This window comes from Esox lucius, chromosome 7 (genome assembly GCF_011004845.1).
Source record: "Esox lucius isolate fEsoLuc1 chromosome 7, fEsoLuc1.pri, whole genome shotgun sequence".
In the NCBI taxonomy this organism is placed as follows: domain Eukaryota; kingdom Metazoa; phylum Chordata; class Actinopteri; order Esociformes; family Esocidae; genus Esox; species Esox lucius.
Window position 1 is genome coordinate 29,449,869 of NC_047575.1, and position 23,857 is coordinate 29,473,725.

Genomic DNA, 23,857 nt, shown 5'->3' on the forward strand with positions numbered 1-23,857 from the left:
TTGAATACATTTATTAAATTGTGACTTTTTCTTTGTTTTGCTGATACTGTGTGTTAGTATTCTAAGTACATCCGATTATTAAACATTGTTGGTAACTTCCACCAAGTGGTGGTAGTGCTGCTTGTATCAATGAATGAAAAAATAACAGGATGCGGTTTTAGTTAGAATTGCATCATATTGTGACAGTTTATTTTAGGAAATCAGTCCAACTAAACATGTTTATTACTCCATTATCTATATTTCACAGGCCTGGAAGTGCAGATAACTTACAAAAGGTAAGGGCGTGGATCATAATACCACTCTGTAATACCACTCTGTAACACCACTCTGTAACACCACTCTGTACTCAAGCGGTTTTGGACAGTTTGTTTAGAAATACTTTGGTTATGCCAAACCAGTTTCATCAGGTGCCTGTGTGACTGATCTCATCCTATTAGTGAAGAAGCCAGATTTGCAGGTGGGTACACTTGATTTGTAGATGTCAGGCTGGTTGGAGGTACTTCCAAAATCTTTAAAACGATGTTGGAGGCAATCTATGGTCAAGAAATGAACATTCAATCCTCTGGCAACAACTCTGACAGACATTCCTTCAGTTAGCATGCCAATTGCGCACTCCCTCTAAACCTGAGAGATCTGTGGCACTGTGTAATAATGATGTTTAATCAGCTTCTTTTTACGCCACACCTGTAGGGGTGATGGATTTGTCCTGGCAAGGGAGAACAGCTCAGGAAACATGGGAGCAACACTTGCATGTTGAATTTTATATTTTTGTTCAGTGAATTTCCAGGTAAATATTGGACAAAATTTGAATATACACTGAATATACACCTAAAGGATTATTAGGAACACCATACTAATACTGTGTTTTACCCCCTTTCGCCTTCAGAACTGCCTTAATTCTACGTGGCATTGATTCAACAAGGTGCTGAATGCATTCTTTAGAAATGTTGGCCCATATTGATAGGATAGCATCTTGCAGTTGATGGAGATTTGTGGGATGCACATCCAGGGCACGAAGCTCCGTTCCACCACATCCCAAAGATGCTCTATTGGGTTGAGATCTGGTGACTGTGGGGGCCATTTCAGTACAGTGAACTCATTGTCATGTTCAAGAAACCAATTTGAAATGATTCAAGCTTTGTGACATGGTGCATTATCCTGCTGGAAGTAGCCATCAGAGGATGGGTACATGGTGGTCATAAAGGGATGGACATGGTCAGAAACAATGCTCAGGTAGGCTGTGGCATTTAAACAATGCCCAATTGGCACTAAGGGGCTAAAAGTGTGCCAAGAAAACATCCCCCACACCATTACACCACCACCACCAGCCAGCACAGTGGTAACAAGGCATGATGGATCCATGTTCTCATTCTGTTTACACCAAATTCTGACTCTACCATCTGAATGTCTCAAAAGAAATCGAGACTCATCAGACCAGGCAAAATTCTTCCAGTCTTCAACTGTCCAATTTTGGTGAGCTCGTGCAAATTCTACCCTTTTTTTCCTATTTGTAGTGGAGATGAGTGGTACCCGGTGGGGTCTTCTGCTGTTGTAGCCCATCCGCCTCAAGGTTGTGCATGTTGTGGCTTCACAAATGCTTTACTGCATACCTCGGTTATAACGAGTTGTTATTTCAGTCAAAGTTGCTCTTCTATCAGCTTGAATCAATCAGCCCATTCTCCTCTGACCTCTAGCATCACCAAGGCATTTTCGCCCACAGGACTGCCGCATACTGGATGTTTTTCCCTTTTCACACCATTCTTTGTAAACCCTAGAAATGGTTGTGTGTGAAAACCCAGTAACTGAGCAGATTGTGAAATACTCAGACCGGCCCGTCTGGCACCAACAACCATGCCACGCTCAAAATTGCTTAAATCACCTTTCTTTCCCATTCTGACATTCAGTTTGGAGTTCAGGAGATTGTCTTGACCAGGACCACACCCCTAAATGCATTGAAGCAACTGCCATGTGATTGCTTGATTAGATAATTGCATTAATGAGAAATTGAACAGGTGTTCCTAATAATCCTTTAGGTGACTGTATATGGACCACTGACAAGTATTTAAGTCATAATTTATAGTTTTGCCTGATCACAGATATTTCTTTCCTGACCTACTGCCATTGTGTGAGACCTTAAAAAGTCACTTTTTCAGTAACCTTCACAAAGCTCAAATATTTTCACTGGATCTGGTCCTATACCGAACTGCCTGGGTCCCTGCAATGACTAGGCATCGAAATAATCAGGCTTCGTTAGCGTCACTGACCCTGGCCCCAGCAGAACGTCTGTCAGAGGGCAGCAGTTTTGAGCTGAGGTTCCCTTGGACTGGGCCGTCTCTGGCCACCTGGGTCACCAGTTCATCCCCAGAGGGAAGAATGGGTTTACGAAGAGCAGCAGGCTGGCGATGGGGTTACCCGGCTGTGACAACGGAGCTTCTAATGTAGGGTCGTGCTGAGGTTGATAGGTGGTGGGGGGTGAGTTGTTGCGTTACCTCTTCACGCCCCTGTCCCGTACTCAAGACCTGGCCAGGCAGACGGTAGCTTGATCCCCCCCCCCGCTGCATTATGGAGCTGGATCAAGGGCAGGGAGGGCTGAACGGAGCCCATTGTAAGCCCAGGAGAAGGAGTTGTTCGAGAAGGCGGCTTTGGGTTACCACAAGGAGGTTCTACATTGTGCGGGAAAGAAGAGGAGCGCAGGGCAAGGCCAACTGCTGGCCAAGGGGAGGAGGTGAGGGTTGATATGAAGTGGTCCACTCTGGGTATTGGATGACTGGAAATCATGTCCAGGAGCTTTTTTGGAAGGACAAGTTTGATGGGCTCTCCAGAGCTTCTGATATTTGACATGCCGGCAAAATATACTCAACTCTGACCGTGGTCCCACAGAAACAGTCAACGTCATGCTTTTACTTATTGAAGTAAATGGAGAAAAATGCCTTTCACCCATCACTGTCGTGTTTTTGTTCATATTTAAAACGTGAAATGATAATCAGGCCATTATGTCATAGGTGAACCTCCTTGTCAGCAATACTGTGTTCCTTGAAAAAGCATGGTGTTAACATGGGGCAGACACGCAGCGTTATCCCATCTAAGCTCAGTGTGGAACAGCCCACTACACAATGTCCCCATTCCCACTGAGTTAAATGGAGAGAGAGTGGTTATCCTGTCACTGTCATGCCCTAGTTGTCTAATGGTCTGTGCGTGGGATTGGTGAGTATGACGACTCCAGTACCGGCTCTAGCCTTTTGGCCCCAACCGCTAGGGAGCTCTTACTTTTGATTGGGGGCCCCAAATCAAAGTTAACTTGGGGCCCCCTCTCCCATAGCAGTTGGGGCCTCTAAGCAACCGCTTATGTCAACTATGCCTAGAAATGGCCCTGGGTGACTCCATGCGAAAGAGGGTGTTCAAGTAAGGAAACCTGCCCCCTATCGACCGCATCTAAATTTCTCCCACTTTCTCCTCATCCTCGACATCTCCAAAAACACTTTCCTTTACCAGAGGAGGACCACAGTCCCGGCAGCCCCGCTGGGATCATGTCTTTTTTTTGTTCCCTTTATTGTGTCACTCTCTTTCACAGGTTGGTTAAGAGTATGTGCATTTACACAACAAGCTATGGGAGGTGTAAAATAATCCTCCACAGAGGGCCCCTACACTGGTCAATGGGAACCCCAGGTCAACCCTCAGTCCTGCAGCTTTTCACACATGTTGCTCCCTCTATCCAGTTACTTCCACTGTCCCCCTTACAACAAAGAGCCAACTGACTCCCCTGTCCTTCCCAGACCCTATCAGCATGGATCCACCTGCGATTTCCCTCATGCCTAATCTCAGCTGGATCTTTGGAAATGAGGTGAGCTGTGTGTCCCTTAAATGAGGCCGTCCCTAATTAAAGAGAAGCACACAGTGTGTCCTAAGTGACTAATGTTAATTCTGTAACTGGAACTTTCCAAGGTCTTGAAAAAGCAGGGTTTTAGTCTTTTTGTCCATAAAATACCCTTGAGTGAGACTGGGCAGCTTTGGCTAGGTCTGAGCCTATCAGGTGGAAAGCTTTAGCCATACAGAGACAGACTCTGTCGGCAGGGCAGAGGGGGGAGTCCGGGCCCAATCCAAGGGGCTGACATTTATGTCACGAATCTTCTTTGTTCGAACCGTTTTGCCTTCCATGCTTAGAGGGAAATAAGGTCTGGTTTCAATATTTTGCCTTTGCTTGTTTAGTTTTCCCTCCCTCATTTCCAAGATCTCTTGTACACTGTCTTTCTTATTTTCTACACACTCTCTCTCTCTCTCTCCATTTCCCTCTCCCTCTCTCTGCAAACCCTACATCCCCCTCCCCACCTACCACTTTCCCCAAACACTGATATCAGATTAAGTTGAACTCAATCCCTGGTAAAGTTTGTACCTGCCCGTTTCAGTAAAGTTCCTTCCAGAGCTTCGGCGGGGGCTTACAGTTCCTCCGCTCCTCTCATCCAAGGAATCTTTCTCCCTGCTCCTTTTGATATCTATCGGATGCCCTAGGCGAGGATTCAGCTTGTTTTCTGGGACCATTAGTACAGTACCGGTAATCCTGCTGGAAGAGGAGGGTAAGAGCTCCTCTCCCTCCTCCCCTCCCACATCACCACGACAACCCCCCCCCCCCCCACCCCCGTCTTCCTCCAGTTCTCTCCTCACTTCTTTTAAACTCTGTGGCTGATTCCCAGTTGGATGGACCACAGAAGTGCTCTGGAGCCGGCAGCCTGGTGAGAGTGGTGTGGAGCTCAATGTCTGTCTTCTGAAGGCAGGTGAGTGGTCCAGCTATCAGTCCCTCACTCTCCTTCTTTCTGGCAGGCGCATCAACAGCTGCTCGATAGGTAAGGCATTTTAATCTGACTCCTGGACAAGTGTGTGTTCATGTTTGTTTCTCACATTCCAGCTCTGAGGAGATCAGGACATGAGTGTATACATGCTTTTGCTTGATGATAATGTGTATGGTGATGTCTCACAGTGAACAGTACCATCCGCGGAATGATGTAATCTGGTTTGGTGATTAGTTCATATTTTATTATAGGAGGATTATGCTCCATGTTGTGGCATTCCCCACAGCTGAGCATCTGACACTACAGATTATTTGAGTAGATGCTAATGAAGACGCTTAAAAGTGAATCAGTCTGTCAAAACTCCTGGGAGCCAGACAGTCAGCGGTCCCAGATCGATATACATTTATTTTGATGTTCTGTTATATTATAACAGAACATCATATATAACAGAACAAGCTATATTATTCCATGAATTGGACACAATTTTACAATTGTTTTGTGTTCTATAATTAGTGTGACCCCAAAGTGTGTCACCAGAGTGGAGCCCCTGGGCTTCATCTTGATTGTTCTGTTGAAACATTAAGAGGTGAATGCCTGTGAGATAACGGGAACTGAACCAGTGAAAACAGTGGTTATGGTAATCTCTGTTGACAAAGCTTGATCACAGGCTGATGACTGAACGATGATCTCCTCTCACCAGGGTCCACTTACCTTGGCACACCTGAACACAATTTACTATAAAGCAGAATACTGTACATATTAAAAAGAGCAGAGTGGAGAATAGAGTTACATAATACTGTATGTTTTAAATGTAGTCAAAGAGACAAACTAATACTTAACTCACAGATAATTCATTGACATAAAAATTGCTAAAATAGATATATTATAAGTAAACCTATTCCATAAATAAAACTTGATTTAATTACTAATGATTTAATTATTTCATAATTAAAACTATTGATTTCAATGTAGAACGATGGGCATGGATGTGAATTGACAAAATATTTTGTGAACGCTTTTAAACGCTATAAGAAACTTCAATTAAAAGTGTTTTTAGATTCTGGTTTTCCAAATCATTAAAACAGTTATACTTTAAAGGGCCAATCTGCAGCTGACAGAATAACAAACTGAACACCCCAACAATGTTTTGGAAAAAGGGTGGAAATATATAACCCCTTTCACAGATTGAGCTTCGGAAACAAAGTCATACCATCCAAAATGACAAGACTTTCTTTAAACCGTGTTTCAAAGCTATATAGCGTTTCTTTACATTTATATTGTTTATAAACATTTTAGTTAAACGTCCCTATTTTAGGTTCTTCCGAAAGTTGAACTAAGCTTATTTAGACTCTTCACAAATAAGAAGTTATACTTACAACATTAACTTATAAAATCAATGTAGAAAATGTAGGTTGATTGTCCCTTTTAACTATTGAAGCCTTGTTTGAGACAGTCCTAGCATACTACAATCACAAATCATAGAGGATGCCCAAGGTGTATTTCTACATTGAACTAATGACATAACCATCCATTAAATTTGAATGAGATCAGGCATTGTCCCGTGGCTTGACTTGGCTGTATATGCCAGTTTGGCAGTGGGAAGGGGGCCAAGCCAGCCACCGACACGACCCCCGGGGCCACATTAAGACCCTAGCAATTCAAGTCCACTCATTTAAAACCATTAGTGCTCCACTGTTTGCTTTCCTCTCTTTAGCCAACAAGTCATGGCTCCCAAACAAACGAGGTAATGAGGTCTCAGGCCCAGCTCCATCCTCAGAAAAGGAGACTCTGGGGCAGGACGGGTCAACTCGGGTTGGGCCACTGGCTCCCTGGCTTTGACAGGGCCCAGCACCACTGTGGTCCAGTCACACGGGACCATGAGGCAAACGTGATCCTGACACATTGTCCCTGATCGCATAATGGGGCCTTTTCAGGGCTCCTCTAACGGGCCACAGCGGCAGGGAGACGGGGGGGGGGGGCCCAAGGGAGACCTGGGAGAATGATCTTAAAGTTACGTGTCATCGTCTGGCTGGCTGGTTCTCCGTTGCTCCCCAGGGCTCTTGTTAATGCTCTTGTTTAAGTTGTTTCTGGGAATCACTCTTCCTCTTCTCTGGTATCTGGCTCCAAGAAGACATGGGGTTCAGGTTGCTGGCGGGGTGGTTAACAAGGTTTCTGGAGATCTATGGCTGTGGATAAAGCAAAAACGCTGACTTCCTGAATCACTCTAATGAAATGCTTTGTCTTGAATTGAGTACTCCAACTCTCTTAGTCCCCAGAGGACTTGCTTACATCCCCTGTCTGTCTCTCTGCTCCGTCCAGGATGGTCAGGCCAGGCACGGCAGTCATTCTGCTCCACCTCCTCAGCGTCTTTCCTCTGACAGGAGGTTAGTGACGTTGTCCCGTTTCACAGGTTTTTTTTGTATAAAAACACGGAGAGCAAATGACACAGGGATCACTATGTTATAAACAGATGGTTTGCTATGTTTGAAAGATGATGTGTATTGACTTTTTCTTTCTGGATTAATCTAGAATTATTAGCTACATGAATTTCCACACCCAGCAATAAATTCTATTGTATGCATACATTGATTATGTGACTAATGAATGCTTTATTACCTTAGTTCCGCTGTCAAACAGCACCAGAAACCAAAATATAAGCTTGTTATTCTTACAACTTAAACCTTTTTGTTGGTTAATATCATTGTTGGTTGAAGCTATCATATTCATATCATGGTCATGTGATATTAGGATGTGTTGGCCAGTCCTTAGCTCTATTGTAGTATTCCCCATCCCCATCCCTTTCCAAATCATAGGAAGTGTGACCGCTTTATAATATTTTCACTACAGATTTTCTATTAAAAGTAGCAGAAAATGAATGCTCTCATAACTTAATTCATTGTCTCGTATGACATGAATAGTCTCCTTCATTGATCATGACGAGCCGTTCCCATACTACGAAATCTGTTATGACAACTGTCCCTCCTCTTCTTCCTTCAGCTCATTCTCGAGAGATATTGTACCCCTATGGGCCCACCTACAGAGACCTGGAGACGCCCAAGATGGATGATGGAAGTTCCACTGAAATCATTTTACTCATGCCATTCATTTTCTTTAATAACCCCTACCGCTCCATCTATGTAAGCTTCATGTAGCCCTTCTATCCTTCAAATCCAGGAAATATTTTGTTACAAACACTGACTCTCTTTTTTTTTAGCATGAATCTGTTCATCATCAAATCGGTTGTGACCGTCCGTCTCCCTCCATGTCTGCAGGTCAACAACAACGGTGTGATATCCTTCAACGTGCAGGTCAGCCAGTTCACTCCCGAGGCCTTCCCCCTGAGCGACAGCAGATCCTTCATCGCCCCACTTTGGGCAGATGTGCACAATGGTATCCGTGGAGACGTGTACTACCGTGAGAGCACCGACCCAGAAGTACTGGAGAGGGCCTCACAAGACATCCGCAAATACTTCAAGAACCTACCCACCTTTACAGCCACTTCGGTCTTCATCGCAACCTGGCACCAGGTCACCTTCTATGGAGGCAGTCAGACCACTCCGGTAAAGTAACCACAATCACAAGATATTGGGATTACTATGCTCCACACACAGAAAACATTCTGCATACATACACACACACTGACAATAAAATACAATAGCTTTCTGAATTGGTTTTCTGAATTGGGCTTTGTTCATTTTATCCTAGAACAAAGAGAAAAAAATAAGAAAAATAAATAACAATAACCTCCTTGCTTACACAGAACAAATGATTTTCTACTTTACATGTTTTTAACTCAATTAGACATCTAACTGAACCTTTTGGTATAACCTGGTACAAGCTAGACGTAGCAGACCATACAGTGAGGGCAAAAAATATTTCATCCCCTGCTGATTTTGTACGTTTGCCCATTGACAAAGAAATTATCAGTCTATAATTTTAATGGTAGATTTATTTGAACAGTGAGAGACAAAATAACAAAGAGATCCCGAAAAACGCATGTCAAAAATGTTATACATTGATTTGCATTCTAATGAGTGAAATAAGTATTTGATCCCCTCTCAATCAGAAAGATTTCTGGCTCCCAGGTGTCTTTTATACAGGTAACGAGCTGAGATTGGGAGCACACTCTTAAAGGGTGTGCTCCTAATCTCAGCGTGTTACCTGTATAAAAGACACCTGTCCACAGAAGCAATCAATCAGATTCCAAACTCTCCACCATGGCCAAGACCAAAGAGATGTCCAAGGATGTCAGGGACAAGACTGTAGACCTACACAAGGCTGGAATGGGCTACAAGACCATCGCCAAGCAGCTTGGTGAGAAGGTGACAACAGTTGGTGCGATTATTCGCAAATGGAAGAAACACAAAAGAACTGTCAATCTCCCTCAGTCTGGGGCTCCATGCAAGATCTCACCTCATGGAGTTGCAATGATCATGAGAATGGTGAGGAATCAGCCAGAACTACACGGGAGGATTCCAGCATGACAATGACCCAAAACACACAGCCAAGGCAACAAAGGAGTAGCTCAAGAAGAAGCAAATTAAGGTCCTGGAGTGACCTATAGCCACCTCCAGACCTTAATCCCATAGAAAATCTGTGTAGGAGACATTGGACAAAATCCCTCCTGTGATGTGTGCAAACCTGGTGGCCAGCTACAAGAAACATCTGACCTCTGTGATTGCCAACAAGGGTTTTGCCACCAAGTACTAAGTCATGTTTTGCAGAGGGGTCGAATACTTATTTCCCTCATTAAAATGCAAATCAATTTATAAAACTTTTGACAAGCGTTTTTCTGGATTTTTTTGTTGTTATTTTGTTGTCTCTCACTGTTCAAATAAACCTATGATTAAAATTATAGATTGATCATTTCTTTGTCAGTAAAAAATCAGCAGGGTTCACTGTACATACATCTAGGTCGCTCAATTAAGTATAATGCATTATGTTTAGTACAGACACTAGGGGCAGTATTGAGTGTCTAAATACACAGCCGATTTGCTGGGGTGTTGTGAATGGATGGTGATGGCTCTTTACTAAAGCCACAGTAAACTCCATTTGTGAATTTGTGAATATGAATCCTTGGAGAGGTTAATGAAAATTACTCCCTAAAAGCCAACCAACTTCAAATTGATTGTTGTTATGGATGTGCTATGTGAAATATCCTGGGAGACAATATTAACATTACCTTAATCATTAGGAACGAAGCAAAGCTGTAATATATCATACTTGTTGCTAATTCTGATATGATATTGCTGAATGTAATGTTGTAAATCATACTAAATGAATTGCCCAGATATGCTTATACTACCCTGACCCTGGGTTGCTATGTAGGTGTTTGCTTCACCTGATAGATGGTTGTTTGTTTTGGTTCATTTATAAATTCCCCCAGAATGTCTTTGTTTTGTTTTACTCTTGCTGTTTCAAATTTAACTTACCTTCTGTACACAATGTCCACCTTATAGGTGAATACGTTTCAGGTTGTGTTGATATCAGATGGTCTGTCATGCTTTTCCATGTTCAACTATGGAGAGATCAACTGGAGCACTGGCACAGCCAGTGGAGGAGACCCTCTCACTGGGTTGGGTGGAACCACAGCACAGGTAGTCAAAGTAGCCCAGCCACAAACCTCCTGTAAAAATGTATTAATTAATTAAATAATCAATGTGAAAAATTAAAACCCCACCCTGTGTCTTATTAAATTACTTTTTTCTTGCAATGATGAAGCACACACACACAATAATATTAACAATCACCTATGTACATATACAAAACAAAAATGAATTCCCTGTGTCTACGAGACCTCCCAAAATGTTTTTACCAGCCCCACCAATTTCAAAACTGCCCATGAGAAAACCATAACCTCCTCGTTTTGCCTTTCCCCAACTCTCCTGTCTCCAGTCAGGTTTCAATGGAGGAGACATTGGACACTTCCTCAACCTGCCTGGGTCCCGGTCCAATGATGTGGTTGAAATCGAGCAGACGACTAATGTCAACTTGCCTGGCCGCTGGGTCTTCCGCATAGACACTGCCCTGATAGACCCTGCCAATGGCTGTAGTTACAATGGTGGGTGAGAGATAGAAAATCACAAAGACTTCACACATTAGTCAAATGTCTGTTTTGTCCTCGTCAGTCACATGATGTGATTTAAGACTTACGGTAGTGTCCTCAGAAACACAGCATGACAAGCCAAAACAGCATTATGTCTAGGGACATGGATCTGCCATTGCAAAGGTCCACGTCTTTTCCCAGGGCGTTTCTATCGGCGCGGCGAGATCTTCTGGCTGTCCGACCAGTGCTCCCAGCGATGCCGGTGCATGGACATAGACAATGAAGTGCTCTGCCAGGAGGCGCCGTGCGGCCAGCTGGAAACGTGTGAGCAGCAAGAGGGTGCCTTTTACTGCCAACCCACGCGCACCAGCACCTGTGTGGTCTTTGGCGACCCGCACTACCACACCTTCGATGGCTTTCTCTACCACTTCCAGGGCACCTGCTCCTATCTGCTGGCCCGACCCTGCTGGGAGGTGACCGGCCTGCCCTTCTTCAGCGTGGAGGCCAAGAACGAGAACCGCGGCGTCTCCTCAGTGTCCTGGTTGAGGGACGTGACGGTGGAGGTGTACGGTCACCGTGTCACCTTGCCTAAAGGCAGCCAGGGCACCGTACAGGTGGGGAAAGCAATCCTTCACAGCAGAGCAACACTGTATGTAGGCCTGTGCAGGTGTGTCTCTATGGGCAAACACTGTCCCGGAGAGTTTACCATAGGTCAAGATAGGGCTGCACGATTTGGATAAAATATTGAACTGTGATTTCTTTGACAAGTATTGCAACTTGCAAACATGGGTGTAAACAGCGTAGATAATCTCACTTAAAAATAGAGATCGTAGCCTACATAATGTGCTGTTAAACTGAATAAAAATCATGTTAAAGTTCAGTGTTTTCTATTTTACACTTATTACCAATTCAATTTGAAGGTGCAGCCTGTGTCGACCTATTCGTTTAACTGCTCATGTAATGCAATGGCTTTTGCAGCGTTTGCTGTGTTTGTTTAGTTGACATAGCTGGTTAGGAAAACTTTCTCAACCCTTGACGTATATATTTCCTCCTATATTAAGTTTGTTTGTAGGCACCCACATTGAAACTGAAACTTTTAATAACCATGCTATTGTGTATGTGGGACAAAATCCTGATGCCACTCGCCAACTTGAAGCAGACATGTAGTTGCAGTGTTAACTCAAACTAACATTGAAGAACCATCATTATTCATTTAAATAACCCATATTTAAACAAAATGATTCCAGGTATTTAAGTAATCTACAAAAATACCTACAGCCCCGGGTAGAAAAACAATTACGGACGTACAATGCATGTCCGTCGCTTCGTGTGAAGTGCATCTTATTTAACTTTTTGGCAGCTGAAAATCACATAAGTTGGCGATTGCTATTTCCATTTTATTTCGATTAATTATGCAGCCCTAGGTCAGGAGGTTATAGGGCAAAGGTTGTGCTTCTGATCATGTCGTTTTATAGATCGGTGTACCTAGTTACTAGTCCAACAGGGTGGGCTGGTTATCTCTTACGTCTCCACTTCCAGGTCGACGGGCTTTTTAAGACCCTTCCAGTCCAACTCCTGCTGGGTGCCGTCAAAGTGTACCAGTCAGGCATGGCCGTTGCCCTAGAGACAGACTTCGGCCTCCTAGTGACCTACGACGGGCTGCACTACGCCTCCATCTCCTTGCCCAGCTCCTTCTTCAACAACACCTGCGGCCTGTGTGGTAACTATAACGACGACCCCGCCGACGACCCTGTTCTGCCCGACGGCTCACTGGCTGAGAGCGTGGTGGAGCTGGGTGGCGGCTGGCGGGCGGAGGACGCCGACTGGCGCTGCACAGACGGTTGCGCCCAGAACTGCAGCATATGCGACCCCCTGACAGAGGCGTTCTACTTCCGACCGGACTACTGTGGGCTGATCAACAAGACGGACGGGCCGTTCAGGGACTGCAGGGCAGTGGTTGACCCCACAGCCTTCGTCTACAGCTGTGTCTACGACATGTGCAGCAACAGGGACAACATTACCACCCTCTGTCAAGCCATCCAGGCGTACGCCTTGGCCTGCCAAGCCCTGGGGGTCACCATTCGACCATGGAGGTCACGCAACTTCTGTGGTGGGCGCTTTTCTGTCTTGACATATGTACCTAGATGTTGGGGTTAGGGTTAATTGCGTGTGGACATAACCTAAATTGAACATCTAACCTACTGCTTCTTTGGGATTAATATTGCTTACTCCTTAAGACGACTTCATCACTCAGGATTTATCCCAGCCCGCGATATTGTAACGTAACACGTTCATTAGTAATCATGTACCACATAATAATGTTAGGTTCATATGTTTTGTAACGTCATATTTTCCTCTTTCTCCAGCCCTCACATGCCCTGAGTCCAGCCACTATCAGGTTTGCACCAGTGCCTGCCCGCCCTCCTGTTCAGACCTAACATCCCACCTGTACTGTGCCCACCCCTGCACCGAGGGCTGCCAGTGTGACCCGGGCTACGTGCTGAGTGGCAGTCGCTGCGTCCGGCGCCATGACTGTGGCTGCGAGCGAGATGGCCTCTACTACCCCCTTAACAACACCTTCTGGGCGGGGTCCACCGGGGAAGGCCGAGATTGCACCTTCCGCTGCGTCTGCGGCCCCAACGGTGAAGTCTCCTGCTTCAACGACTCGTGTAGAGAGGGAGAGGTGTGTGTGGCGGAAGTCGGGCAACTGGGCTGTTACCCCCGAAGGGAGGGGATGTGTTCTCTGGGCCAGAATGCTGTAACAGCCTCCTTCGATGGGACCTCAGTGCCCTTCCCAGACGACAGCTCCTACTACCTACTGAGATCCTGCGGGCCGGCGCCAACCAACGTGTCAGCGGTGGAGGTGAAGATGGGCCGGCGGCTGGTGAACAAGGGTCCGACCTGGATGCGGCCCGTGGTGGTCAGGGTGGCCAACCTGGAGGCCCAGATGGGAGGATCGGATTTTGACACGGTGAAGGTCAGTGTTTTAGCCTGATGCTTTTTTTTTATATACCTTTCTCTACGTTCCTCCACTATTACGGCAAACATACAGTATCGGAAAAGGTTATTTGACCTGCCTCAGTCTAGTGATTAACAGGCATGTACAATCCCTATTTAGCATGTACGCCAACTCGCCAAGAGTAGGTTATGCGCGAAATTAACTCAGAAATGATGAACTCAAAATACGATACGATTTAGCTGATGTACAACAGAGATATCACATTACGTTAGTCCAGTGCACTCACTTGGTAGACGTGGCACAGTGGGTTCGATTCCAACGGGGGTCCAGGACAAATAAAGTATTAATGAGTCTCTGAGTGTCTGCTAAATTACCTAAATGTAAAAAATATATTTACATATTTACTGTATACATACATGAGGGATTGAATGTTGCTGCCACTGGCCCTTGTTCTCTGTTTCCCAGGTGAATGGTGAACCAGTGCCACTGCCTTATATCCACCCTCTGGAGACCTTGATGATCTACCGCGCCCCTGGCAACGCCACCGTGGTGGAATCCAGTGGATTGTTGCTGGTCAGCTACAGCCGCCAGGGCCTCCTTAACATTTCCCTCTCAACCGCATTTTACAACGCCACCTGCGGCCTGTGTGGTCTCTTCAACGGAAATGCAAGTGATGACCTCCGTCTGCCAAATGGCCGTTTGGCCGAAACCCCCGAGCTCTTCACCGAAGGCTGGCGGGCGATTGCAGACGACCTGACGTGCAACGGCGATTGTGATGACCTCTACCGCATGTGCACGGATCTGCGGCTCTACCAGAGCCCATGGATGTGTGGCAACATTAACGACCCCACTAACAGCTCTTTTCTGGCATGCCACAGTGCCGTTAACCCCTCACCGTTCTTCAGGAACTGCCTGTACAACATGTGTGTGCGAGAGGGAAACCGCTCGGTTCTCTGCTCTTCACTGCAGGCGTATGCCTCGGCCTGTCAGGATGCCCAGGTGGACCTCACCTCTTGGAGGAGTGCAACAAATTGCCGTGAGTTGGTCCTCCTACCACCACCTTGAAGTGATGTTGAGTTAGTCCTCCTACCACCACTTTGAAGTGATGTTGAGTTAGTCCTCCTACCACCACCTTGAAGTGATGTTGAGTTAGTCCTCCTACCACCACTTTGAAGTGATGTTGAGTTAGTCCTCCTACCACCACCTTGAAGTGATGTTGAGTTAGTCCTCCTACCACCACCTTGAAGTGATGTTGAGTTAGTCCTCCTACCACCACCTTGAAGTGATGTTGAGTTAGTCCTCCTACCACCACCTTGAAGTGATGTTGAGTTAGTCCTCCTACCACCACCTTGAAGTGATGTTGAGTTAGTCCTCCTACCACCACCTTGAAGTGATGTTGAGTTAGTCCTCCTACCACCACCTTGAAGTGATGTTGAGTTAGTCCTCCTACCACCACTTTGAAGTGATGTTGAGTTAGTCCTCCTACCACCACCTTGAAGTGATGTTGAGTTAGTCCTCCTACCACCACTTTAAAATGATGTTGACTGATGGACTGTTCACTGGCTTTTCATTTCTGAATATCCCTTCATCTTGTTTCTCTGCCTCTCTTAATTTCTCTCATTTCTCTCCTACACCCAACTCCTCCTTTCTGCAGCCTTGCCCTGTCCAGAGAACAGTCACTTTGACGAGTGCACCAATGCGTGCCCGCTCACCTGCACCAGCCTAGATGAGCCAGACGAGCCGTGCCCGCTGCCCTGCCAGGAAGGCTGCCAGTGTGAAGAGGGCTTTGCGCTGCGAGACGGCCAGTGTGTGGCGCGCAGCGACTGCGGCTGCCTTGGACCCGGAAGCCGGCAGCTTGCCACCAACCAGACCTTCTGGACGGACTGGGAGTGCCAGGAGCAGTGCTACTGCAATGGCTCGGACAACACGGTCTACTGCACCCTGGCCCCCTGTCGGGACGGCGAGTACTGCCAAGAGGGCCTTGACGGCCTCTACTTCTGCCAGCCACGCACCGAGGCACTCTGCGCCGCCGCCGGTTATGGACACTTCCTGCCGTTCGGTGGGGTGCCGTTCGAGCTGCAGAGCAGCTGTACCTTGAGGCTGGCTACTACTGCGTGCAACGGCAGGGTGGCGCTGGAGGAGGACGGGGACCAGAGCACCGCCACCCAAACGGGGACAAGTACCAGTGACGCCTTCCCTGACTTCAAGCTGTCCGCACGGAACGAGGAGAGGGACACTGGGCAAGCCATCTGGGTGAGGGGCTTTGTCTTGGAGGTCTACGGCTATGAGATTGAGGTGTCTCGGAGCTACAAGCACACCATCACGGTAAGTTGATTAGAACCTTTTCACACTAACTTTCCGTCCTGAGCTGGCTATTTTTTATTTCTTATTGTCCTTATCAGCATGATTCCAGAAACCATGAAAACCATGCCCGATCAGGAAAGTTGGGCTTGAGCCGGCTCAGTGGTGTGAAACTTCAGGGTCATTGTCAATCTCTTTAGACTTTGTTATGAGAACAGGGCAAGAATTCTAAAAATCCTTTTCAGAAAATCATGAAAGGTAAAATGTTTTCTTTTCATGTCTTGACATTTTTCAAATCAATGTGTGTTACTGCTTCTAGTGTGACTGATTTATTGTCAAGGTCACACAGTTTTTGAATGTGTGAGAGTTATTTGCAAATCAAGCTGATAGAATAACGGAGCAAAGAACGAATTCCTCTTTGATTGGCTCAGGGTGGATCTTATTTCAATCAGCATCTTTTATCAGGCTGGATTGGGCTCAGAGGAATGGCTGACCTGAGCGACACTTGGAAAGGGTTCACAAACTGGCCCTAAGATCTGAGAAGAACCACAGTACACACACTCCATCCCAGAAACACACACACACACACTGCCATGACTCTCTTTTCTATCATCTGTCCCAGGTGAATAAGGAGCGTCTGTACCTGCCTCTAAAGCTGGGGCCAGGAAAGGTGAACATCTTCACTTTGGGCATGCAGCTGGTAGTGGAGACGGACTTTGGCCTGAAGGTGGCCTTCGACTGGAATACCCTGCTCCTGCTCACGCTGCCCAGGCGCCTCTACAACTCCACCTGCGGCCTGTGCCAGGGCATGCCACTCTCCTCTCCGCCCACTCTCGCGACCAGCGACTGGGGCATGGCCTGGGCCGACAGGGACACCTTCTGCCAGGTGGGCTGCGGCGATTCGTGCCCGCGCTGTGGACTGGTCGAGAGAGGACTCGGCGCCGTCAACACCCCCCTCCACGTCACAGACTCCGACGTGGACGGCGGGTTCCGAAACGAAGATGAGGGAGGCATCAAGGTCGAAGGCGGAGGCTACACGGGAATCCGGTTTTACCTGGCTGACGGATTGTATGTGTTTGTGGAGCCCGAGGCAGTGCGTCTGTGCGGGCTGATTGTGGACCGGGGCGGCGTGTTTGCGCGCTGTCACAGCAAGGTGGCGCCGGCGTTCTTCTACCAGAGCTGCCTGCAGGACACATGCCTAGACCAAGGCGCCCCGGAGACCATTTGCAACTGGCTGCAAATCTACACCAGCACATGCCAGACCCAGGGGGTGCGTGTGCTGGGTTGGAGGCGGGACACGCCCTGCGGTGAGCACTGTAGTGACAGGGACATGGATCAACAGGGTTCAATTACAGTTTATTGCTCACATGAGAGTGGGACCAAAAAAAAAAAAGTGGAAATGAAATTGTTCCAAATGTTTTCTTTTTAACCCTGATACTTTCGAATATGTGTGACGGAAAATGTTATATTAACTCAGTGTAAAAGGTACGCTGTCATAGTGTGTGTAACATGTTTTCATTTGAATCGAGAAACGCAATGAACCCCTTTGGGGCGTTGTCTTAATACTGCATGGGATGGTCTGATTGGTATAATTCTTAGGGTGCCTTGCCTTTTAGAGAACAGCATTTCTTGATACCAGAACACCCATGTGTTACTGACAAAAACATTGTTGCTGAATTTGTCTGTTTGTTTTATTCTGTGGCCTTTGACAAAAGTAACTGACAATTTATTACATATATCCTAAGGCTTTACTTGCAGGGTCTTTGTTATATTCTTTTACACAGAAGTGTTAGGGAACTTCTGGTTGATAAGCAACACCAGGATTGTAAAACACATTATGCCTGGTTGCCAAGTGATGTACAATTCCTTGGATTCCAGCCCAACAGTTGGACTTTTTGCAAATCTGCATTATAGCTACAAAACCGTCAGACAGATTAACCAGAATTAATCAGGGGCCATCAAAAAATAACCACCTGAAAGCAATGCCCCTACTAAGACCTGACTGGCAATAACCCAGCTTCAGCAACCAAACCTAATTACATTAACCCAGTAAAATCCCACTGCCTGCAAGCCAGCATTTGGGTTTTTCAAACAACACAGCGTTCTTAAAGTGTACAATATGCAATAAAACCCACACGTCGTTATCCATTTAAGGACGTTATTCTGCCTACATCCACAGTGCTGACATGCCCGGCCAACAGCCACTACTCCAGTTGCATGTCAGTGTGCCAGCCGCAGTGTGCACCAGCCCGCGGCCAGAGGGAATGCACCCAGGACTGTGTGGAGGGCTGCCAATGTGATCAGGGCTATGTCCTCAATGGCAAGAGCTGCATCCTGCCTCAGAACTGTGGCTGCTACACCGACGGAAAGTACTATGAGGTGAGTCGATCAAAACGCTACAAGTCTCTCCGCAGACATTCATATAGGTAACACAAGCTAGTTAGCGCCACGTGAAAATGATAGCTTGTGAGAGTACATATTCACAGTGCTCAAGCTAATTCATTGTGGTATGAACTAAACATTGAGTGATATCTGGCCAATGAATCTTCTCACAGTGTAACACTGAAACTGTACTTATTTTTTAAATGTATACACTATATTTGAGCCAAAGTGAAACTCAGCAAAATACCCTTTTTCAAGGTAAAACAGATGTTTTAGGCTTTATTATGATGAAACGCATCAAAAGCACCTGTTCAAACTTTCCCCAAAGATCTCACCATTGCTCTTGGATAGCATAGTAGGCTAGTGTCATTAAATATTGTGTGGATAAAGCGCAGATGGAATGACACAAGTTGAAGTAGCCACATCTTCTATTACAGTGTAATTTCTGTCACTCCGTGTAATTTCCTAGCTATCTTTGACCGCAACTGAAGGAACTGTGACTTATGTCAGAGGTGAAACGTTATAAGAACAAATTCAACCCCCGGTTGGTAATGTCCATAGATATTATACACATGCCTTTGATGAATAGAAACGTGGTTTTCCCAAGCTTTAATGGACTTTAATTAACTTTCCTCTTTCCCAAATTAAAGATAGTTCGTTCTAGATTCATATTTGTGTGAAATAACACGTTAAGTTGCTCTTCAAGGCCCATGGAGCCATTTCTCACAACAAGCTATTATTGAACCCTGTCCCAGCCTGGAATTAACATCATTAGCATTGTCCAAATTAATGTATTGAAACTATGCGTCCCGAGTAACAAAAGTCCAAAAATTGATGCAAGCACGACTGATTACTGAATTTAGTGTTTTTTGAGTTAGTTTCCGCTTGCAATGCAACTTTTGTTGCTAGGTAGCAGTTGGAGAGGTTGTAAGTCTAGAGTGGAGAGGGGCAAGGGAGTGAATACAGTGACAGGTGCACACACCAGCAGCTGCCTAGAGATGAGCGCCACATACCCAAAAACTAAAATTCACTGGGGCTTCATTAAAACTTAGCAGAATGTATGTATTTTACCAATGCAAATATTCAGAGGTTGCTTAATTAACATCACCAAGGGATTCATTAGTGTCTCCCCTCCCGTTCCTAGCCCAAACAGCTGTTTTGGAACAGCGACTGCACCAAACGTTGCCAGTGCATCGGCCGCAACCTCATCCAGTGTGACCCGCGTCGCTGCATGGCGGAGGAGGAGTGCGCCCTGCGCCACGGGGTGCGTGGCTGCTTCGCCCGGCGCTCGCAGCACTGCGTAGCGTCTGGCGGCGGCGTCTTCCGGACATTTGATGGGGCATCCCTGCGTCTGCCTGCCTCCTGCTCTTTTGTGCTGTCCACCAACTGCCACAAGCTGCCCGACCTCTCCTTCCAGCTTATCGCCAACTTTGACAAGTGGAGTACACCTAACCTCACCACAATCTCCCACGCGTACCTCTACATCAATGAGGAGAATATACTCATCTCTGGGAGCACTGTAAAGGTCAGTGGGATGGATTGATTTGTGAACAAAACAATATTTCACGTTGTCATGTTTATTACAAAAAAGGTTATGGTGTTAGTATGACTTTGAGGTTGAATGGTCAGTCACATAATTACAGCAATAGTGTGCTTATGTGTTTTAAAACTACTGGACTGTTGTGTTCATTACTTTCACGACTGCCCTGACTAGGTGAATGGCACGCCCGTGTCGGTGCCCTTCGTCACGGGCCTGATGACACGCGTCTCCACGTCGGAGGGGTTTCTGGTCATTGACACGCCGCAGGACATCCAAGTACGCTACAACCGCTTCAATACGCTCAGCATCACTATGGGCCAGCGGCTGCAAAATAAGGTTTGTTATTGTGATTCTCCCTTTGGTTGTTTAATGTTTTGTATCGCCTCATAAACCAGGTGGTCCAAAACCTGAAGGCTGATTGGCCGAAAGCTGTAGTAAATGAGCCTGTATACCACAGGCTCGTAGGATTTTTGTCTCTAACTGTGTTCGTAACTGGTTTATAATAACAATAAGGCATTTTTTAGGATTGGCAGTATATTGCCAGTATATCTGGAATAATCACTGTGACCAGACACATCACGATACATTGTGCTTACTGGTTTTAGCTGTGTATATAATTAACTACCACACACCTTGTGTCTTATTGCTTAATTTTAGAACTATTCCCAAGCATCTTAAAGTTATAGAACAGAACTAGGATTCATCTATTGTTATTTAGGTCTGTGGCCTTTGTGGCAACTTCAATGGAGACCCCACAGATGACTACATCACCTCTCGTGGGAAGCCGGCCATCAGCGCCCTGGAACTGGCCCAGAGCTGGAAGACCAACGGCATGCAGAACAGGTGACTGGAACAAGGCGAAGGGGGATGTGACTGATATCGATATAGTTTATATTAAGTGCTATTAATAATAAATATTTTTGCTCAATTAGAGATGTTAAAGCTCACAGGTTTCCTTTTGCACAGAGTTAGTAATACATAGCATGCCACTACTGTCAGGAAGTATCAGGCTTACGAAGATTGTCAGTTCAACACTCTGATGGTTCTCAGCCGTAGGCTCATCTGGTTTCTTTCAGTACATTTAAATGCATTTTCTGGTTACTACGTGTCCAGAATCTCCTTGGTTGTCTGAAAAATGTAGTGATGGTAGTTATGCAGATTAGTATGTTCAAAGCATGGCCGGATCTACCCAACTCAACCGAGTCTTTTCTTCGTCCGCCCAGCTGTGACGAGACCCAGTATGTGGCGCTGGCCCAGTCCTGTGAGAACACAGCCGTGCTGGGCCTCCAGGGGGAGGAGGGCTGCCAGAAGCTCACCCAGATGAAGGGCTTCTTCCAGCCGTGCCACGGCCTGTTGGACCCCAGGCCCTTCTACCAGTCCTGCTACCTGGACGGCTGCTACAATCACCGCAAGGCCCAGGTGTGCGGCTCGCTGGCTGCCTACGCCGAGGCCTGCCGCTCACTGGGCACGCTCACCACCAAATGGATCGCCCAGGAGAACTGCTGTAAGGTCACAGGGAGGGGGGCGGCGTGCGTGCGTGTGGGTGTGTGTTAGTAATTCTTGGTATGAGTGATAGAATCTGTGTGATGTATGATTGATGCTGGGTGGGCAAAAAACAGGGCAGATTGGCATTTAAATGGCCTGGGGGATAGTAGCATTTTCTCTGAATCTCTGCCCTGGTTATGATGCTCCTGAAACATCTCTCATCTCTGCTGGATAACATCAACACAAACAGCCCGTGACCTGGGTGGCTGAGGTCCATGATAGTCTTGGTGGATTTCCTGCAGCATCATGTGTAATAGATATTCTGGAGGGCTGGTGGTTTGCCAGAGATTACTACTGATAGAAACGTTGGACATCTTAAGGCAGGTTGGGTCAGTGGTGTCATTAGGCCTGGGTGTCCGAGGCTATAGCCCCGGATCTCAAATGGACCAAAGAAAATTGCCCCTGATCTATTCATCTATAATCCCGATCGTGCATTATGACAATGTGGACGTGTAGGCCGCTAGCGTGTACATTGAAATTTTGCTCATGTACATTTAAAAATGCTGATAATATGTCTTGATAAAGCCAATGACTGTGGTGGTGAAGAAGTGTTGTTGGTGTGACAGCTGACATTGTTCCTGGGTGTGTCTTTAGCAGAATGGATCTACGACCCCTGCGCAGGAGAGATATGCACCAACAACACGTGTGAGCAGGAGAACGGGGGGGACCTGTGTGGCTGTCCTGAGCTGCCCAACAACACTGGGGGTGAGTGGGGGGGGGGGGGGGTGTAGATTGACAGGGGGATAGTTACCATTAGAGCGAGACTCTTATCTCTGTGTATTATGTTTAGATGTTATTTTGCATCATTGCATTCCTTTAGGCACAGGGTAAACTGACTAAGTCCGACAACGTCATGCCATGTGGTCACTGTGGTGTTAGGGTTCTCATCCCCTGGGTTTTCCCACTAGGTGAGGATGACATCATCCAGGCGGAGGTGACGTGCAAGCACGCCCAAATGGAAGTGTCCATCTCCAAGTGTAAGCTCTTCCAGCTGGGCTTTGAGCGTGAGGATGTGAGGATCAACGACCAGCACTGCCCTGGTATCGAGGGAGAGGACTTCATCTCCTTTCACATCAACAACACTAAGGGCCACTGTGGCTCGATCGTACAGGTCCGTAACCACAGATTCAGCATCACTGTATAACTGTTCACTCCTAACCTTACTCATTATGCTGTGATCATCTAACCATGTATTGAGGATTCCAGCTTTAGTTATAACTGTAATCGTCATGGAATCAAGAAATATCTTGTCCTGGATCTTTGGTTAATGTGCTACAGGTACCTAACCCATGACTTGTGACTCATCCCCAGGAGTTACTTGTTTGTGGGAAGCACTGCAGTAATTTGTATAGCCACTAGACCGTAATGACAGTTGTTTGTATTTCTATTCTCCGGCATTTCTATTTTCAAAATATCTGTTATTTTCATTACTACCAGTCCAACAGCACACACATCATGTACAAGAACACTGTGTGGATCGAGAGTGTAAACAACACGGGCAACATCATCACCAGGGACAAGACAATTAACGTGGAGTTTTCCTGTGCCTATGAGCTGGACCTGAAGATTTCCCTGGAGACTGTGCTCAAGCCCATGCTCAGGTTAGAGGACCTGTCTGTTCTAGACTGTTGGAAAACAGGTTAAATGCTTTGCTCATGGGAACACTGATTTTATTTAAACTTGTCAGCAAGGGGTTTCTAACTAGCTAAGTTTTGTCAGGAAAGGGGCCAAACATACATTATCAACCATCTGCATTTCTACATTGGTATGAACTCATATTAAAGGTACATTTTGGGGCCAAACAAATTATTTCTGAAGCAACATAATATATTGGCCAAGTTGTTTATCTTCTGTCAGTGTGTCATTATTTTTGTATTGGACAAATATGAAAGTATTTAAATGAATGTATGAAATACTGCCAACCAGAGACTACGTGTATTACTACTTTGTTATTGTATTACTAGTATTATAACAAAAACAATAGAGAGGATGGTCTTCTGAAAAGATGGTCATTTGTCAAGCAGTCTGGAAATACATTTCATATCATGCAAACTACTAGCTTCAAAACCCATTGGTATGTATGTGTAACAGCCTACCTGTAAAGGTTTGGCCACTTTTTTGCTCATGAAAATTGGGGCTAATGGGCAGTTAACATCCAAGTACATGTTGATGTTTAACAAAGACATTCCGACCAAAGATTTGTTTTAATTCCTTTCTGTGATTCTTGTCTGTGGAATTGAGTTTGGTAAAACATAATAAAACTAGAAGTTAACTCCCAAAGTGTGCCTGTTCATGGGCAC

At 46.0% G+C, this 23,857-nt stretch overlaps 1 protein-coding gene across 1 annotated transcript in view; it reads left to right on the forward strand.

Moving 5' to 3' along the window:
* Window positions 1-23,857, forward strand: part of tecta (tectorin alpha) — a 43,271-nt gene that overhangs the window by 15,737 nt on the left and 3,677 nt on the right. Inside the window, exons 11-29 of the mRNA XM_034293223.1 lie at window positions 6,627-6,640; window positions 7,782-7,921; window positions 8,057-8,344; window positions 10,244-10,381; window positions 10,680-10,845; window positions 11,032-11,444; window positions 12,370-12,940; window positions 13,197-13,807; window positions 14,255-14,825; window positions 15,444-16,114; window positions 16,713-17,397; window positions 18,270-18,469; window positions 19,617-19,997; window positions 20,187-20,348; window positions 20,731-20,855; window positions 21,236-21,516; window positions 22,152-22,262; window positions 22,466-22,668; window positions 22,995-23,158. Coding sequence (XP_034149114.1) covers window positions 6,627-6,640; window positions 7,782-7,921; window positions 8,057-8,344; window positions 10,244-10,381; window positions 10,680-10,845; window positions 11,032-11,444; window positions 12,370-12,940; window positions 13,197-13,807; window positions 14,255-14,825; window positions 15,444-16,114; window positions 16,713-17,397; window positions 18,270-18,469; window positions 19,617-19,997; window positions 20,187-20,348; window positions 20,731-20,855; window positions 21,236-21,516; window positions 22,152-22,262; window positions 22,466-22,668; window positions 22,995-23,158 — 5,895 coding nt within the window. The remainder of the gene's footprint in view (window positions 1-6,626; window positions 6,641-7,781; window positions 7,922-8,056; window positions 8,345-10,243; window positions 10,382-10,679; window positions 10,846-11,031; window positions 11,445-12,369; window positions 12,941-13,196; window positions 13,808-14,254; window positions 14,826-15,443; window positions 16,115-16,712; window positions 17,398-18,269; window positions 18,470-19,616; window positions 19,998-20,186; window positions 20,349-20,730; window positions 20,856-21,235; window positions 21,517-22,151; window positions 22,263-22,465; window positions 22,669-22,994; window positions 23,159-23,857) is intronic.